Consider the following 21,140-nt stretch of genomic DNA (forward strand, 5'->3'; position numbering starts at 1 on the left):
CCAGATCATAAAACTAAGGAATTAAAAAGCTATTTGCAGTATGAAACAGTGTAAGCTTCTGCCTTGTGTTGCCAGCCACTTCTCACATATAAATTTAAATTTTGTACAGCAAACTCCAATGACAGATTTCTAAATTCCTTTCAGGGAAATGACTCAAGTGAAGTTTCTTTCGGTCAGAATACAATATTTAGTCTTTCTGCTGCATGCTAACCTCAGTAATGCACAGAAGGAAAACAGTCCAAATTGTACACATTATCTTTGGAAACTTCTACAAGATACCTTAAAACAATTTCTGAGTGTTTTTAATTCACTAGGTTTTAGATCAGAGGAAACCAACTGAGTTTTAAAGTGCTATGCAAGAAGATTAATTTCTGTGTATATATGAAGACACTACAATATTAATTATTTTCTCTTCATTAATCCAGACAAAATTCTTTCATAAGAACAGAGAACTACCACACAGAATGATTAATCAGTGCTGTAAAGTTGGATAGTCTTCTGATTCTTTGCATGCTTGAAAAATAAGTAAGAAAAACTTACTAGATCATGTGGATAAAAGCGAACTGAGGTAGAACTCGATACGTGAGAGTCCGTGTCACTATAAGAACAGGGAAAATACTTCAGATTATAAACTACATTTTATTTCAACAGATCACTCTAAATTTCTAGTGTGCCAAATTAATTTTGATACCTTGTGAATTTTATCTAAATACCTTTAAGTTTTTCCTTCGGTCACTTACTATAAATGCAAGTAGCCACTTAGTCTCATGTATTGTGGTACATTCCACAGCTATAGTAAGCCAGGAGACTCTTTAATCTTACACTTAAAATATTCTCAACACCCAGTCCCTAAATCATCTAAAAAGAACTACAATGATAGCCATTATTCCACTTGAAAAACAAACATTTTACAAGCTGTTAGCTACTCATTTGTAAAGATACATCACATCTCTAAAGAAGTGCAGAGGCCACTAGGTGTTCACATGCAGTTTCTCATAATTCTATACTGTTTTTATCAAGATCGCAAAACTGCCAAAAATAGTACATACTTAGTACAAGTAAAGTGAGCTACATAAACTGCTTTTGAAAATCTTAACTTAAGGTTAAACCTCTGGTAAGAAGAGCAAAATTACTTTGCAATTTCCATTCATTAGAGATGAAGAGAAATTTCTCTTACTGTATGAGAGTCCATATCCAACCATTGCTTTTTTCCCCAATTTTGGATAGCTTTTGGATGTTTGTTTTCCATGTAAATCACATGGTTGTAAGACTTGTATCAAATTTATGCAACTTTCCTTCAGTTCCTTGCCTTAAGATAAAAACATTCTTTGTTATCAACTTTACTTCACTCAAACTCAAGTATTCTCTACAGCCGAGATCTGATTATCTGAAGTGGCCAGTTTGTTCCTTCCATTAGCACATTCAGCTTCATAACAGCAGCCATCAGCAAAGCCATTGCATCGGGAACATGCAAGCAGTAGAGGCAGGGATTGGCAGCTTTGTGGAAGGAATCCAGAACTTTTTGTCAAAGTTCAATTCTAGAAAAGGCATTTGCATACTCTCATAATGATTTGAACATGGGATGTTTTATATTCATTACTCCATAATTCCAAGAGCTATTCCACCTACGAGTGGTAGGAATTACAGCATTCAGCATGGCGCAATAGCTTCAGAGCAATTCTACATAGTGAAGCAGATTGGGGGCAGGTGGGAAGCCACAGGAGGTTTTGGGTTGCTTTTCTTTCTTCTGCCTCCTATCCCTTCAGAGAACGAAAGGGCATCTTTCCAACAGCAGATGAACTTTCCAGTATGTAGCTGGCTATTTCAGCTGCAAGTCAAATTTTCATCTCAGGCATGTTAACACTTCCATTTACTGTTTGATGCCATCTATGAGCTTGAGAATAAATTTATCAGTTTACAATGGCTTCACAACTGGAAGTTCAATAGCCATTATGATCAACAGCCACCTAACTTTCACAAAAATGGGTTAAATTCTTTAACAAAGACTTTCTATAAGCCAACAAAAAATGCATTTGTTAAGTTCTCAGTTTGGAAGTGTATTGCTTAAGCTAATAGTAGTACTCAGTTTCTGAGATAATATTTAACTTAATGTCATCTTCTAGTAAAAATCACTTGGATCACAAAAGTAGAAGTATATGGTTAATAGATTGTAATGATTTTTTTGGTAGTCCATACTAAATAACCTTTTAAAATTAAAATAAAGTATTGGATTGCAGTAAGACAAGAATCATCACTCTTGACTGGCCTTCACACACACCAGATGTTGGATGCTCTTCTTGCAGCTGGCTCAAAGTTCACAAGCGACATGTCGCAGCCCCCTGTCTCGTAGAGCGTAGAACTGAACTTACCTATTAAAGAAAAGGTCAAAAGCAGGTCAAAATTTCCTCATTTTTCATCCCACTGGCAGCAGCTTCTATTCATTTACTATAGAGATCAATTCAGACATCTGAATTTACATCAGTGTCAAAATACAAAATGTGATTACTCATGAATGTGTCACCAGTGCAGACATTAGCTACACAGCCGTCTTTAGTACCATTTTATGTAACATATATACTGTAACTGCAGTACTGAATTAAAGAGTTTGTATTTACAATATGCCACCATTGACACAACAGCAGAACAGTGTAAGCCTTCTTTTCCCCCTTAGAGAATAACCACATGAAAAATTTGCAGTGAGCAGCTTCTTCAGTTCTTTCCCACCCCCAAGAGAACCATCAGCAAATCATTCATGATCAGCATCTAAGAACATTTAGTTACAGCAGCCATAACCCAAGTATCCTGAATAAAATTCTTCAGAGACATCCATGTCTATTTGAAAAGAAACACAGAGACTGAAAGAAGTGGCCAGATATGCTTCATAACTTAACTCAGGAAATTCAAAAAGGAATGTGCAGCAGAGATTTATTCTACAAGCTAGAAACAAATGTTTCAGTGTAAGAACAAAGGACTGCAAACTAACTTCTTAGATAAACCATTTGGACCTACTTCCAAAATACATAACTTTAAAAAGTAGCCAAAGATTATAACTCAAATGATAAATTACCTTACTCAAATATGATCTTTTCACAGTACTCTCCCCCCAACACTGGCCTGATCAGAGATAAGCATTGTCATTTTCCCTGAAGGCCAGTTTCAATATATTTCAGCTCTGAATGCAGGGAACCTGGTTTTGAAACTGATCTCATATGAAATATCTGCCAACTTCTCCATCTCTTCTAGCTTAAAACCCTTAAGTCATGATGCAAAACATGCAATATTCCAATATTAGCTTATTTAAACAAAAGAAAAAATCCCGCTTGGGAGCATGTGAAGAAATACTGTATACACCTCTCAGCTGTATGTCTTGCAGCTTTTCCTTGTACTGATACAAGATACCAAGCAGTCACCCCAGAAATGCCTAACAAAATCAGAGTTTCCAAGCTTTCCCATTTCTGTGAGAACACAACCTGCTAATACCGTGGATTTTGAATATTTTTTTAACACAATATAATCCTGCAGCAGCTTTTCTTCAGACCCACAGACAATAAAGTTTGATTCAGAAGCATTTGAATCTTAGCAGGTTAAATCCCTCAAACTAGATGCTTAAAACCAATGAAACTAAGAAAAAGAATAGGTATATTGAAAATATCTTCATAAAGCTTTCTACCCTCAGGGGGAGCACTTCAGACCAACCAGGGAAATAGCACAGCTGTGCTCAGAGCCACCATTGTGACAAGACAGTCCCCTTACATAGCTCAGGAGACACAAACAGCATGCACAGCAGCTCTCTCTCAATATTCAATTGCATCTGCCACAAGCCTAAGAACAAAGCTCACTTATTAGTGCTTTTTCCTCATTGGATAAGATTTTAATGAAGTTCTTTAGCTGATTATCTTTTGGTTTTTCAATGCAGTGTGTAATACACAGTTAATACTGAAGCTTAAAATTTAAACTAGTAGATAACACAGGGAATCTTCCCAAACCTAATAAAAACCCTTGGTTACAAAGGTATATTTATTAACTGCATCAATAAAAAACTTTCAAGAGCAAACCTGGAGATACTGGACAATACAAATACACTTCAGGCTCTATTCAGGACAAAAATGTGCATTAATTACTATGGAAAAATCTCCTGAGCAAGCAGCCCTTAAGAAAAAAAAAAAGGAAGTTTGGGTTAAATTCTTCATAGTTTTGCATTACTGAATAGAGATCCTGGAAATGAAACTTTTTAATTTTTAACAATGTAATTCTAGTCACAGAAGTTAGAATATACTACTTGGACATATAACTTCCCCTTCCCTTGGGCTGAAGAAAACATATCAGGTATCTTTTTCAGAGGAAGTTTACTGAACTATTACTTTTTCATATCTACAGGTCCCTATCACCCAACTTATCTTTGAATCTACCAAAATTTGCTGCATTTATATTGCTGCTGTAAGGACTGCACTGCTGCAGTGGGATATAACAACACTGATTAACAGAGGTTGCAAGCAAACAGAACACTTAATTCCCATTGCATACACACAAACTACAAAATGGATCAGGATATGTCATGCTTGCAATTCACTCACCTATTTAAAGAGGCTTTCCACTGAAAGTTAGCTCCCTGGCAAGCACAGCACAGCTTCTCACTAATACAAAAAAATTTTCTGCCCCCTTTTTTTGTTTTTCTTTTGCTGTTTTTGGTTTGCTTTGGTTTTGTTTTGTCTTTCTGTTGGGGCTTTTTTGGTTGGTTGGTTGGTTTAAAAAAAAAGATTTTTTAGAAAAGCCTCAACTCATCTCAGTGAAAATTTGACAGGACGGTTGGTGACACAAACTCCAAGGTCTGACTGGAGATAATAAAATGAGCTCCAAAATCCTTAATTTTTAAACTCTGTGAGCTAGGAACAGCTTCCTCACAGTACATAAATTCTAACCAAGAATTTCAATACTCACTATTCAATACATATGGATATACCTAGCCTTCTTATTTACTCTAGTGACTCTTTGCCATTCCTATCTCCCACAGCATTCTCCGTGGGATACTTGGAGCAGCATCACATTGAATAAGCTTAACAATATATTTTCTGTCTCTAAAGCCTGTAGTTTTATCAAGCTGTGAACAAATGGGAGACTCCAAAGATTATGTTGCAAATCAAGAAATACGATCAATAGCATGTCTGCCCACTCAACATAAATGTCTAACTTCTCTGCACACAAACACAAAAAAACGAGACTTGTAAGTTCTTAACAAATTAAAGTCACCCAAAAATATTCTATGTGGACCAGGTTACAATAACAAACCAAGACACTGTGATACTCAAGCACATAAATCCACAATACATCTTCATTCTGAAATGGAGAGAAGATAAATGTGTTCTTTGAAGCAAGTTTCGTTGTTCCAAAAGACCAAAATATCTCATCACCACATCCAGAGACAACCATATAACAGTTCACACTGTACAAACTCATATTCCCACAGTTAAGGGCATCAACACGTAACAGCAACAGGCTGATGAGCTTACAGACAAAACCTGGAAGACTTAAGTGGCTCAGGATTTAACTAAAATGGTGCTCTGATGGCTTCCTCAGCTAAGCTATCTTCAGTGTGCTTCCCAGTTTAACATCCAATACATACTACTTTTTTCAAACTGCTCAGACTAGTTCACATGCAAAGGCTTACTGACATGATGAAATTACATCATTATTAGATTAAGATATATTTGTCTACTGCTTCAGTCAAGTGTTTTTTAAATCCTAGTTAGCAAAATCAAAGTCATCAGAATTTGACTACTTGGTAGACTGCTAGGAGCTTTATTTCAAAAGGTCAAAATTTTACTTTTAGCTATGGTATGAAGGCGTACAAGTTTTCAGTTAGAACACTTCAGTGTAGGTCATTTTTAGCTCCTATATGAAGTTTATCAAGAGTAACTTACCTATTACCCCAAATTCCAGACTACAATATAGATATTTTCCATAGGAATCATGGGAAGTGAATATTTATTTTCCATATGGATCTTTGAACATGCTCCCAGATCCATCCCAAATAAATTACATCTATTGAATTATCAAAAGGTACTGAGTGACTGCTCCTAAATTGATTTTAATCTAATAAGTAACCAGTGTATATGTTTATCTTTATGTAGAAGTTTTGATGTTCAAAATCATTCAACTGTCTTCATAAATTAAAATACTTAAATCTGAAAGACTATTGCTTGTTATATAAACAATACAACCAGAGATCCACCACAGCACCATAACTACCTCGTAAAGCTCTAGATGAGCAGTTCTCTTTAAGCGCCAAAGTAATTTAAAAAAAATCATCTAGCCAAGGACAAAAGTCTGTTATTTCACCCCAGCTTCAGACACTGGGCATCTGTTCTACTAAATCAGTACTTGGATTCCTAAGCACTTGACAAATTCTAATTTGAATTTAATCAATCTTCACAGCAAGGGCTGAAAAATCCCACCTACCTGTCTAAACAATCAGGTATCAGAACAAAAAGAATCAGTATTGCCACACTCTGCTCTGAAAACTGTCATTCTCTTAAGTCATGGCACTTGTTTTGTTGCTTCTGAGATTTGTATTATATTGATCTTGCCTATAATCATGGCATTTAGTTTGCCACCTTTCCTTTCCATCCTGCATTCCTTCTATGATTTACTTCACATTTACCACTCCACATCAAGCTCCTTTTCCATCCTTTCAAGTTCCTCTCCCCTCAAGCTTCCAACAGTACAACTGATAAAAATCTTCCTACTTTGAACCTGGAAGACTGAAGATAATACCTCAAAGCATCTCTTGCCTTACCCCCAGGGCAATGCCCAGTTCAAGATAACTGCATCATCACCAGACTGGGTGTGGGACTGGTATAATACAGTGAGGCTCATCCCAGGTAATATTAGCCACCAGAATCAAACTGACAAGAAACTTTGAAGTAAACAAAAACAAAATTGTGTGTCTTGTTAAGTGCTGCAGCTTGACATCAACAGGAATAGAAAAAATGTAGAAGCAGATAGTGCACTGGTAAAGGAAAATATGAGCCCTACATGTGAGGGCTTTTACAGTAAATGAATATGTGCCCTGTTTGCCTTTCCAAGAGGATTTGAATTAAGAAAAGAAACTCTTCTATGCACTGTACAGAGATATATAACCCCATCTATGTCTGTCACTGATACTTCCAGTTGGAGCAAACCAGGTTTTGTTTCCATGTATTTCCCCAGCCACTATGGGTTTTTTTGCCCTGGGCAGTCGCAATGATTTCCACACCAAAAAAGAAATGGTCATAGTTCCTTCATCACTTTTATTTTTATTCTGATGCTGATCAAGGGAAAAACAAACTACAACCTTCTCCCAACCCAAACCACAGACAAACTACAGAGTCATCTTTCACTGTAAGGTATTTTGGGATAACAGCAAAACCAAGAGCCTTAGACTCACTGGAAATAAAAAAATAGTGTTACTTCAACCCTGACGGAGGGTTGAAAAAAAAAAACCCAACAAAAAAAACCACCAAACAAACTAACCACATACCACTTAGAAGGAAAGAAAGATACTTTCTTGTCAGGCCTGATAAAGGAATCACACACACAAAAGCCTGCACCATTTTGCCAACTACTTTACTCTTAACAAAAGATAGCACCTGTTCCACAAAACCTGCTACACAAACTAGAAAATTTTATTTTCCTAAAATAACACAAGAAGATCCTGCCTATAATAGCTCCTTTCTCTCAAAGGATTCTAAACTAGATGCTCAGAGTCTCAAGACCGGAAACAAATCCTTGTTATACATCAGATTTCTATCTAGCAGATCCCAGAAGTTTTGTGCCTCCCAAATAGAACGTGATGCCCCATATAATTGTAAGCACGGTACAGGTAATGTTTCAGCAGAATTGAAATCTCATGAATTTCTGAAGACTCCAATGCAAAAAAAATACAATGACTATACCTTTTTGGAGGGTCTGAATGCTATGTTGAATTTTATATACAATCTACTTTGATTTCTGCTAGAGCATATAATACGAGCTCTTAAATAACATAGACCTAGACTGCATATTAAATGACAAATTCTGCAGAACTCAACTGTGTTGTTTTGGGTAAGATGAACCAAATCCTTCAAATAAATAATGGCGGCCTCAAGAATATAGCTCAACATTAAACTTGGACAGAAATAACGAGTGTAACAATTTCAGAGTTATATGTCAAATATTTTCTTTTCAAATATGAAATAAAGAGTCCAAATTAAAAAATGGGTTTCATGTAACAAGCTTTCATAGCTGAGAGACACAAGCACTGAGATTGAAACAATAACACTTCTATCTAGAAAACAGTAAAGCAACAGAATCTTCAACAAAAATTATTAGATAACTAAATCATCTGCACTTATTACATTTGTAGTTAAGTCTTATAAAACATCTCAGAGTAGGTAAAGGTGGTTTTCAGTTTTGCTTGTATTCCATTTTTCCTTATATTGCAGTAGATGATGCAGAAGAATGAAGACTTAGTCAAACTAACATTTAAAGGGTTACCACAGACTCTCAATTCATGGAATCTTCCCCTCTAATGGGGTAAGAGACAACTCACTTATGTTTTAGTCCTGGATTACACACAGGTTTCAAACACATATTTGGTCAGTGTTTTGATCAAACCTGTACTTTTAGCGTATTAGAGCTGACAGTTGCTCAGAATTCCATCACTAGTAATTGTCAGTGCTCAAGATGCCCATTTTAATAATTCAAGGAAGAGTTACCTATTAATGATGAAATCATAGGTAATTCAGGCCATGTATAGATAGCTGCAAAGATACCTGCCGGGAATTTGTCCAACCTGCACTATGTGGCAGATCAGTCATTTATTAAGACCATCTAAACTTCTCCTAGCCATTTTATTAGCTGCATAGAAGTTAATTAAGAAGCTAATAATCAAGAATACCACATAAAATGGACCATGAAGAACTAGAAGACTGTATAAAGCTCCATAAAATGACGGCATTTGATATATGAAAGAGTCCAGATTTACTTCCAATACCAAGCTCCTAAATTAAGGTGCACATTCAAAGCAAAGCATTAATTTACATAAGTATTTCTTTTTTGAACAGCAGCTAAACAACTCATCTGAAAAAAGGTAAGATAAGAATTCTTAGGAACCATAACAAGTTGGCTTTTTTCAGGAACCAGATGATCCCCAAAGGCTCCATCTCTGCTCAACTGCCTGCCAGACCATAGGAAAGATTCATTACTTGTGTTACATTGTTCAAATCAAGAAAGCTCTCACACCATCATTACTTGTGTCTATGACTCCTTATTTCTCATCACACATCTGTTAGAGAAACTGCCTGGAAAGGTGATTGAGCAATATAGCCTTCCTAGAAACACACCTATAAGATTCAGAAACAATGCTCAGATTAGCTGATTTTCAGTGCATTATTACCAATAAATCTGCTGTATTAAAACTTCCATGTCACCAAGGTTACATAAGGCCTGCATACCAAGTTCATCGTGCAAACTGCTACCGCCTACAGCAGATGCAGTGGCATGTGATGCTTCTAAGTGGACACTCCCATTTCTCACCAGCAAGGAGGCGCTAGCGCCGGGCACAGCTGCCTGGGAAGGGGGGCAGGACTGCACTCTGACCTGGGAGGAGCACTGCTGGCCTTGCTGACCATCTTGAAGGCTACGAGAAAACACGCATTGGGGACACATTACCAGGAAGAAGTGAAAAAGAGCCAGAAGTGAAGCAAAACAAGATTTTTCAGTTTAAAAAAGGAAAACTTCTTTTTAAAATAGTAGCATTAAGCAGCCAACAGTTAGGGTTAAAGTAACCCATACATTCTATGTAACAGAGTATGTAGGCCTAGTTACAGCAGTAATCTAGAGATACTGTTCCAGTCAACTTAGAAGTAGTATTGCTTTCTAAGATCTCCCACATCACTCAACAGATACATTATTCTGTGTCTTAATTTGTGGGTGCAAAAGCAAATTACTGCCTGTTAGTTTAACTACAGATTAACCTGAGCTATCACCTATATTTACTACTCACTATTCCAGTCTTCTCACAATCATTGGAGTCCTTTTTGCTTATTCAAGTAAGACCTGATCAGCTGTTTAGGGCTTTTTTCTTAGTCACAGAGACATCACCTTTCTTATTATTAATTCACACTAACTAGAAAATGTCTTTAAACTTTGTTAATAGCCACAGGATACCACAGATCTTGTAGATACCTGAAGCAATACATTTAGATTCAGAATTATTTTGAACATATTAAGACTCTCTATACAAAGTTATCATTAGGCAAAAGTAAAGTTGATTCTGAAGTTATTTTGAAGTTACAGCAAAAGCTTTATTACCCACCAAAACACAGGTTTTAAAAGTCAATCTGGCTTTCAGAGAAATTTGTACATTTCTCATAGCCATGAGCAGACAAGGTTTAAAAACGTTAATTCTCCTCTTCACAGACTTCAATTGAAAAATTAACTTTATAAAACTATTTACAAAAGTTAGATTATTTTAATAGCTTGTTTAATATTAAGTATGACAGTGTCAGAGTACATTATGTTTACAGTTGATATCATACCATCTTTGCAAGAGCAATGATTTTATTATCCTTCATTTTGTGGATTTAAAGAAGTTACTTTATACAGTCATTAGCTGAGGTATTATCTTAGATTTTGTATTTTAAAGACTGGAAAATAGCTTAAACACTCTCTTTTGAAAAACATTATGTATCACCTGTTGGTTCTAGCACTTCACTGTTTACAGTATGATGCTAGAGTTGGCAAATGAGGCAACTAAAAAAACAAGATCTTACTAAGAGTTGAAGGGTTATATCTGATGTACTTGCTTTTAACAGTATTTTCTACATCATCTATTTTTCAGTTCTTTTGTTAGAGCATCACTGGAAAACAAAATATGGATATAAGAATAGGTGTTAAGAAAAGCTCATGCAAAATAATGCAGACATGCACACAGCTCAGGAAGAAAAGAACTACAACTCATTATTTGCTGTGTTCTAAACATTTTAATCTGAAATTTAAATTCAGTGTTTTGCTGCAGTACACAAGGCTTTCAGTGAGCTATGCAGTAACAAAAGCACTAAGGAAGTTCACAGATGTGCCAACCTTCATTGCCTTTTTTAAGCAACACCAAACCAATGCTAAACAGTACTGCTTTCCCATAAACAGCAGGTACATCTCAAGAGGTATGTATACAGCTGCCCTTTGAATAGTTATCCACAACTGTCACAATTAAAAAATCCCACCAAAATACTGATGTCAACCAACTGCAAAAAAAAACTGGCTTATTCTCTCCCTGATTATTACAAGAGTAAAATTCTGCTTCATACAGTCACTTACACACATGCATACATCATTGACTACATGGGACACCAATGAACACTTATTTTTGAAGTGCCCAAAACACTACTGACATTTAGGCAGGACAAAAGCAGGGGTGGATGGTGTTTTATGGTGCATTTTGGGTTTGTTTTTTTGGGTTACCAGGCAAAATAATCTTGTGTCTAATTTAGCATCAAACCAACAGAATTTACCAGACCAGATTTGACTTCTCTGCCATTGCCAAAGACACACATATATAATTCACACATATATAATGCCATTGTCTCTTTTACTAAATATTTCACAGCGGAAGTGAAAAGTAATTGCAATCATGGACAGGAAATTAAAAAAGAAATCAGATTTAACTCAACAGGTCCTAGGGAACATTCCCCCAACATCCAATTTTATTTATGACAGAGTTAGAAGATTAGAGATTAAAGTTTTGCTGGCAAGAATAAGAAACACATAACATCAGGGCAACTGAAGATTAGTAAATCTAATACTCTTAGAAGTTTAATATCTGAAGTCATGGATTAGCAATATCAGAAACTGGACTGGAGCAGCTCACCAACAGCATACAGGCATGATGTCAGTACAACTGCAGAGATATTTTGAAAACTTCTTAGTGGTAACTGGCTAAAAATGTCTCTATATTGCTTCACATTTGCTCCTTAGGCATGATTTCTTTTAAATCTTTCTTAAGGGTTTCCTCTTTCCAGTAACACAGAATTTACACTAAAATTAAGCTACCCATGTAAAGAAAAGGGTATTTTTAGACTGTTCACCTAGAAATTAGAACATTAATACATTTATTTTCAGATACATTCCACAGTTGACAGCTCAAATGGAATTTGTGTCAAACAAATATGAAAGCACTTGGGTGTTTGTTTGGCAATTTAACTCCACTCCAAGGGACAGTCATTTAGCATCATGAAAAGTACTTTGAGTAAATTACCCTCAATAAGTATTCAATTCTGAATATGTTTATATTATAAAGCATTTTTGATAATGTGTGTCATTGTGTTAGAGAAAGTACAGTAAGCAGTTTTGGGTGGTTTTTAATTTAAAATAGAACAAATTTTGATAATAAAGATGCTTAGAGGAAATACAAGGCTAGGATGATTAATCTGCTCTTTTACCCTTGAACACCTTGTCTGATTAAAGAATCACTCCCACTTCACAACATGAAATCCATGATTCACAAAGTTCACAAAGTTACTTCACAGACTCTCACTGAAGTCCAGCTTAAGCCACAGGAGCCTTAACGACTGCACTAGCATGTGGAAATGAGGCCGCTGCCAAAGACAGCTTAAAACAGAGTCTTTTCCTTGCTCTATACCTACAAGAAAGAAAACACTGTTTTCTAACTAATACACATTTAAGGAGCTTTCACTAGTCTGCACAGCCTCTTATATTGCAATACACAAAGCTGCACTACCCTCCTTTAAAAAAAAAAAAAAGGAAAACAAACACAGAGGCAAGTGAAAGTAACCAGGTAAAGCAAAAGTGATCTGAAAGGAGACAAAGTTTTATCATCCTTCACCATGAAGTAAATCACTAGCTTGAAGCTGAACACCCTACATTCAAGCAAGACCAAAAGCTTAACAAAGAAAAATCTAAAATTACATGATTACTACTTCATACTGCACTAGCCACTAAAACCACACCTAACTAGTTTCAATCCTTGATATGACAGAAGTCAATCCTTCATCTGTTAGATTGCTAGGTACCATTCTTGCACTCCCCATGCCTGAGAAAAATTTGCAAAAATAGTCCTCAAATATTTTAGTGGTGTGATGACGAAGATGGCACAATTCCTCTGCCATCCTCTATTGTAAGGTAATTTTCTTTTTATTTCTTCCGTTTCTACAGGCTTTCCTAATTCAAAAAATTATATAAATATTCCCAAAACATAACAACAGTTTACCATATGAAGGAGAATCATTAAGAATATGTAAAATATGCAATTACTCCTATATATTTATCATGTAACTGAAGGAAAAATTACTTCAATATTTACAGGGCACTGCTCCTTCTTCTACAGGCCATGTTCTCCTCACCAGATTCTTCAATTCCATAAGCAACCGAGAAATTGAAAGACTTAAAACATATGTTTAAAAACTTACTGTGGCTGCTGTTTCTACTGTTCAGGCTGATTGATCAAACAGAGCCACTGTATGTGACAAATCACTAGGTTCAGCCTTGTAAACAAAGGCGCCAGTAAAGGTTGGGGGACTCCTGAGACGTATGTACACAGTACATTTTAAACATTGCCAAGGCATGCAAAGTGCCACACAATTAGATTTCATACTAAGCAATACCGGGCATTCTATTCACTTAAATATTTCTCCTTTGCTGTAAAAAGATGCAAGATCTTCATAAAGGTTTACCTGTATTTTAGATTTGGAGTCTCTTTTGGAGTATGTATTTAGCTCTTTATAAAAGTTCTGTCATTTTGCTTCTCTCTCACAAAAAAAGTGATCACAGTACTAGTCCCTAATGCTTACATTCTTCAAGAGATGAAAATCAAAATAGGGAGTGCTGATACTACTTTCTTGGGTTTCTCCTCTTGATTGAAAGTAGAAGTTTCTAAATTTTTTATAAAAACCACTGAGGCTAAGTTTGTTAGCATTAGTTAATTTTTATATCAATCTGAAAACAGCTACAACATGTTAGAGACTGACTATCCTGACCATTTTTAAAATAGTGCCACAAATACATGCACAATTCAACAAGCCCACAGTGACATGCAGTGACAGCTCAAGGAGGTTATGGTGGGGAAGGAAGTAAAAAGTGCTTTTCTGGCAACACTGGTGGGTGTGGGGAAGTGGTCTGCTGCATGCATGCTAAATATGGTGGAACATTTAGATACCCTACCTGAGGGGTGATCCGATGAGCAATGTAGGAGGGGTAGGGTTACTCCCTGCATTGTGCCGGCGTCGTACTGCCTGACGCCTAAATGTGCTGCGTTCACGACGAAATGTGACAGTCTCCTCGCTGGCTTGTGCTGCTGCATCAAGACAGACTTTAGGTCAAATATGAACCCATCCTAGTTACGTCAACAGTAACTTAAGACTCCTTTCTTCCCTCTGACCCTCCCCAAGTTAACAAACTTGACTCACAACAACAAAAGTAGCTTACGTCCTAACTGTTCAAACAAGCTGCCTCAAGGCAGGATCACAACATACAGTTATTAGTAAAAACCTGGGTGATTGGGGGAGTGTTCTTGAATATACAGCTTACGGTTTTTTACCCCCAGATCCAAATAGCCAGGTTGCAAAACAGGCTGGATTACCAAATCTCTTCCATTTACGCATGGCAAGAAGAGGCGCCTGAGCTCCCCCTTTATCTCACTGAACAGATAATTAGGGAGAAGCCTGAAGAACTACCTAGCAAAATTGTCTACCGCTTTTCACCATAATCTTCTCAATTTTTTAACTTCTGCCAAATAGGCAGGGTTGAGGTTAACCTCATCACAACTCTTTCAGGGGACAAAACACGAGTAGCTTTTTTTTCTCATAAGCATCAAGGGATACATGTTGCTCCTTCTAGACTCATTACAACATACTTTACAGAGGCAGCAGGTTGAGAATAAGTAAGAGAATAACTTATTTTTAAGGGCTGATGGTTTTGTTATTTCAGATTCCCAAACTAAAGGTTTGGTTCAAATTTATAAAGCAACATCGTAAAAAACAGTTTGTATGTACTCAAGGGATTAAAGTATTTATCCAAACATTATCCCCCAAAATTCACCTGTGCTCCTTAAGCTCTACAATCTGAACAATTTCAGATCTGCTTCATGGTGTGCCTACAATCTGAGAAGTCTTCCTCCTGAGCCAAGGAAGCTCCTAGTCAATTTGAATGCAGAGCACTTAAGAGCTCAAATGAATGGGCCACGAAGAAAATAGGGTTTGGCAGGCAAGTGGAGGAGAAAAAAAATTGACATAAAGTCAGTGCAAGAGGAAAATCACAATCTTGACAGGAAAGTCACAAAGCCAAGAAACCTGTTACTAGAGTGAGAAAACCAAGAATTGTGTCAAACAAACAAAAAACCAACACTCCCTCTCCCCCCTCAGAAAAAAAACAAAAAAACCCACAGAGAGCAATGGCAGGAATACTACAGGCAGAGCAGCCCATATGCACTTCAGCACACTTCAAGTTACAACACTACTGCCACTAAGCTTTCAACACTTACCAGCAAAGATTAATGCTGGCCTACAGGGAACAACAACCTACAGCAACCTACTACTCTTGTGTGCCTACTACTCTACTGCCATAGCTCCAGCAATAAAGGCTGAAACAAGAGTTTAATTCACACATGAACCACAGGTTGCCAAATCAATTCTCTGCCTGAAGCTTCAATTTATAGCTTGCTTTAAAACAAAGAAGCTACATAAAGAGATTAACACCAACATTCAAGCTACAAGCATTTAATTATCAAAACTATAGATGTTAAGGGCAACACTAATTCAGTCCTTTCCTGCACTTTCAGAAAAAACAGGGGTTTGCTTATTCTCTCCTCATTCCTCTACAAGTGTTTTTACAATTCTAAGCATCAATAGATTATACTACCTTTTCAGAGTATTTCAGCAAGAATTCAGTAAGTTTCTCCTGTGGTTTAATATACAGCCTAATTTCTTTAAGCATTTCTTTGCAGCTCTCACACCTGAAGTACAAAGCAAGTGAACCACACTAAACAAGCCAGACTGAATCCTGACACACAAGGTCAAAATCGCCCATTAATTTTGTATTACAATTTATAAAGCTCCTTTTTTCTAGGATACACATCAGCATATAAAAATTTACATTTACAACACAGCTTCCACTGACTTTAGATAAAAAGCAATTCTGGTAATCAGACCATAGTTAAGCACCACAAAATAAGGAACAGTTACTAGTCTTAACTGAAATGTAAATATCTGAATTACCATTAAGATGGCAACATCAGCATTGTATCTTAATTACCACTTCCAACTACTTAGCAAAAGCAGCACTCAAGTGCAATTCTTTAATGTAGCATACTTAACACTGACAAATACCTGTCATGTTCTGCAATAACTGAAACAGAGACTATGAAAACACGACAAGTCCTCCCTATATAGCTCCAATTTAACACTAAAGCAAGTGTCAAGAACTAACAGTGGCAGTGTCCTGTGAGGAAACTAGATATACAAACATGCTTGAAGATAAGAAAAAAAGAAAATTAAAAAAACTAATATATACTTGGGGATTAAATTCAAAGCTGCAGAGGCAAACAGCTTTGGCATTTTCTAACCATTTATTATTTCATTTTAACTTTTAAAAGTCAAAATGAAAGCTACACCAAAATCTGTTTTACCACAAGATTCTTGATTTATCATCTTGAAACTTTTGTTCAATGCACATCTTTTATACACATTCTTCGTGATTGCAGGTGGTCACTATGTTCAGGGCCATTCAGGGTCACTACAAGAATCTACAAGTTCTTTTGAAAAGACTGCAGGGCTGTTCAGACCAACAAGCTCCAAGTTTGCTAACATTACACAACACTGCGAGAAGCTATATGTAGAAAACATGACCAAAGAAGTTTAAAAAAAATGCTAGCTGAGCAGAGAGGATCAGAATAAAGTGTGGAAAGCTAAACTGCTCAAAGTTTGCTTTTGGTTGAAAAGGAAAAGCAGAGGGGCAGTGGTTTGGTTTTGTTTATTGTAGTGGCCCCTTGGGTTTGCTCAGTCTTCCCCAAGACTTTTTAGTGAGTTTTTGGTTTTAATATAATTTCACAGAAGACATACAATTTAAAATGTACACATACCAGTATGGAAAGCTATTTATGTTAACTTGTATTATTTGTGTTTCTACTTGCCTTTAATGAGAAGCAGAAGAGCAACTGCTTGTGAGTTCACCAGCAGGAAGCAAGACAAAGTTCCTAACTTACCCTCTCCCATGATCTGAGAGCAGTTCTATCATGTTTCAATATAAATAAGCTTTAATATTTATGATGTCACACACATTCTCCAATACTGCTTACAACTCATCCTAGACTCCAGAAATGTAAGATTGAACATCTAGTCCTGCACAAAACCTAGATGTAACAGGAAGAGATAACACAGGTAATACTTCTAGAGTTCATGCTTCAGTAGAGGAAGACAAGCTTTTCAGCTTACAGAATGTTTGTTAAAAGGCGCTCTGTGTTTCTTTCTTCCGTGTTTTTTTATTCTACATTTCTATGCAGAATCACTGCACTTAATATCAAGAAATTCAAGCATTTCCTCTGCATGCTGTCATTTGAATATGAGTCCCCAGCACTATCTACCCTCAAGTACACAAAAATCATCTTTGAAGTTCAAGGTGCACAAATTAAAAATACAAACCTACACCCTAGAGATCAATAAAATAAGAAGTGGAGACCTAGTGACAACCTTGTAGCAACTTAACCCTTCACATGCCTATTTCCAAATATAATACAACTCTTTTCAAAGAAGAAATAATGACACTTGTATCTGTTAATGAGTACGTGTTTGCATGCACAGTTGTATTAAAATTAACTTGTTTAACACTTCTGACTGGAAACAGTTACAAGCTTAAAACGTCATGAGGATATCATTTTGTCATCACACACTTGGTAAGATGCTTTATATTGATCCTTTTTATGCTCACTTCTGTAGTTTTACTAAGTTTTAAACAGAACCTGAAGACTCACAGTTTTACTCCACAACTATGCAACTGTTGTATAACACACCTAGCTTTAAGAAACAAAGTACAAGTATTTTCCTTTGAACAGGAACATTTATATAAAAACAAGCCAAAACATTTGCAACATCTCCCTGCACCTACTTAACACGGCTTTTAACCAAAACTTAGAAGACAGAAGCTTAAGAAGCACAACATGAAAAAGCAGAACTCACAAAATTTTATTGCACCAATAAGACCATTTCATTTTGCTACAAACAAATGCTAAACCCAGTGCCTTAAATAAATTCTGAAATACAGAAAAATTTTTCATAAGAAGATTCCTGGAAAGATGCGGTATGAAACTAACACAAGGGTGAAGTATCCATGAAGTTCTTAGGATAAAAACTGCAATCATTCTAACTAGAAAGAAAGCAAGAAAAAAACTACCACAGCAGAAAGTCTCCCTCGCTCTTCTCAGAAAGGGAAAAAAAGGGAAAAAAAAAAAAGACCCCTCCCCCATCACTTAAAGCCTAGATAGTTTTGAACATTAGTCAGGTTAAGCATGGTTAAAGCTGAGTGATGCTTGGACATGCCCTTTCTCGCCCTATCAAATGGGAAACAGATCTATTTTCAATCACTAATTACTAAGCCTACACGTTCTCAGCAAGAGCTGGAATGAATAGTTTATGGCTCATGTACTCACATAAGCAATGAAATTTGAAAATTCAAGTAAGCAATTAAATTCTTCGAAGACAGAAGGTATTTTGCCAAACCAAACAGATGAAATGCTCTTCTTTTCTACTGAGCATCTATATCTCATTTGTGTTCAAAACCTGAGATGTACTTCACATGCATTTATGGGTTAGCACTACTGTTCTCCTCATGGTTGAGGCATTTATAGTTTATTTTCACATGCCCTACCACTACATTAAAAACATACTTTAAAGATACCCAAGTAGAAAGAAGCAGTATGTTCAGTCCATATCTTCAGTATGCAGTTGTTAATCACCATATTATTATGCACCTTAATGAAACCTACAGCTGCAGGTATTACTTATACTTCTCTGATTAAAAAAAATCTAAATATTGGCTCAGAGTATTATAACTTACTGTGGATATTTAATGAAAAATATCACTAATGACTATTCCTGAAGAACAGAGATGTGCGCAGCAAAGGAGAAACAATGAGGAACAGCGTGGTATCTCCAAGTTACAAATTTTTGCTAAAAAATAGTGCAGAAGAAAACAACACACAATTCAGGAAAGAAAGTAAAGCCCAGGACTTCAATTTTGTGCTTGAATTTATAAAAAAGAAAAAAACTAAGTCTGAAACTAGCCTGAAGAAATATTTACAATTACGTCAAAATAGTCACTACAACAACCTGAAAAGCAAAACACTGTCAAGGAGGGAACAAAGCAGGACAATAAAACCATCTGGTTTGAATTCTGAACCAAACATTTTTACAGACCAGCTTGACAGTAAATTTTTTATACTAAGGCCAAAGACACAATTAGGAGTCTTAATTATCCTATTTCATTGAACTTCCTACTTGAATTATTCCATTTTTAAAAAGACTGGGCTACTCACATAGACCCGTTGAATACAATGCTGAGGTACTTCGGGTCAAAGAACTAAAGCTAAACCCCATCTGACTCCCTGCCTGATACAGACCCTAGATCCCAGGGTTCAGTATCAATACCTAGTATTATATTCATGTAGCAGACAAATGTTCACAATTGACATTAATCTTTATTAAAGTTAGTTCTGACTTTGCGTTTAGATTTATTCACCTTAAGGAAAAGATGCTATAAATCTTCTTAACACAGCGTTACCAGCATATGTGGCATACAATATTAGCATATCATACACAGAAAGTCATGTTTGCATTATACAGCCTTAACTAAAACCCCAAACATTAATTAGTGGCCAACTTCAATAAATGAATGAGTTTTATCTCACAGCTACATTTTGCAGCAATCTGAGCAATTCCATCACATCTGATAGAGCTTTTAGAACTTTCTTGCTAATATGCATACCAATAAACCCAGGTACCTCTCTACAAGCCAGAATGAAGATGAAGCTCCATTTTTAGCTAATACCAAAAATCCCTATTCAACTCCTGTTTGAGATGAATACTTAGCAAATACATGAACAACACATGTCAACAAAATGGAACCACTCTTCCCAAATCAAGCAAAAGTCATCTAATGAAAGCCTCTGTAGTATCCATAGGGAAAAAAACACAGGATTGAGTCCCCACAAAACGTACTAAAATTCTGCTTTACCAGGAAGTGGTTAACAATTAATAGATGCAAGACGCATGCCAAGTGTTATTTCATTGGTAAGTTCCAAAACTGCAGAAATGCTACAGTAGCCTCATATATAATTTCTAACACTGACTACAACTTCAAGGGCTTAAAGGTAGCAATCTGACCTCTACTGAGATGACAAGATATCCAACATCAGAGGGAATTCTGTAAAACTCGACCTTCACACACAAAAGCTGTGACAGTACAGCAAAATGCTTATAAGAAGAGAGCCCTTTCTACTGCTGATCTGCTTACCTGGGTCCAGTTACAGCACGGTTCTGCTGAATACACAAATAGAGACAGCCAACGCACACACAACCCAATCACAGGAACTTTACACATTTTTCATTTTCTACCATTTCTAAACTCCAGTTTCTTACACAGAACTGTTTGGCTTAGTAGTTTGAGCACGAACTGGCAGACACACAGAAAACAAGATCAGAAGCCCCATCTTCTGTAATTCATTCTATCTGCAGGAAAATGTAGCAAAAACTTAAGCCATCAGAAGCATGGAACAGCTCTGCAAAACAAGCAAATCAATGACATAGACCATGTGCAACATCAGCATTAGAAGGGAAAAGTAGTATGTTGCCAGCAGCTGAGTAACAGAGAAGTGCACTGTAATAATTGCAGGCAGGCACGCTAAGCATATATGTACAGATACATACAGACTGAAGAGGTGAACAGGTTTTTATGTGTCATATGAAACACAAGACTAATCCAAATTCACAAAGCCCTATTTTGCCTGCCTGTAGAGATGTACTGCAGACCTCAAAAGACAGAAAACAGTATGAGCTGTTACTTCAATATTGCTATGCAATGTACAGAAGGAAAAATGCATCACACTACATGCCATTTTATTT

The 21,140-nt window shown here is 36.3% G+C and overlaps 1 protein-coding gene across 8 annotated transcripts in view; it reads right to left on the minus strand.

Annotated features, from left to right (window-relative positions):
- PCNX1 (pecanex 1) overlaps positions 1-21,140 on the minus strand; it is an 89,336-nt gene that overhangs the window by 43,447 nt on the left and 24,749 nt on the right. For 3 of the 8 annotated variants that reach the window (XM_038139928.1, XM_038139926.1, XM_038139933.1), the window contains exons 7-10: positions 14,194-14,326; positions 9,471-9,655; positions 2,279-2,369; positions 541-598 (exon numbers count right to left, since the gene is read on the minus strand). In XM_038139928.1, coding sequence (XP_037995856.1) covers positions 541-598; positions 2,279-2,369; positions 9,471-9,655; positions 14,194-14,326 — 467 coding nt within the window. The remainder of the gene's footprint in view (positions 1-540; positions 599-2,278; positions 2,370-9,470; positions 9,656-14,193; positions 14,327-21,140) is intronic. The other 5 variants (XM_038139932.1, XM_038139931.1, XM_038139930.1 and 2 more) reach the window with 3 other exon arrangements.

The sequence above is a fragment of the Motacilla alba genome, chromosome 5 (assembly GCF_015832195.1).
Source record: "Motacilla alba alba isolate MOTALB_02 chromosome 5, Motacilla_alba_V1.0_pri, whole genome shotgun sequence".
In the NCBI taxonomy this organism is placed as follows: domain Eukaryota; kingdom Metazoa; phylum Chordata; class Aves; order Passeriformes; family Motacillidae; genus Motacilla; species Motacilla alba.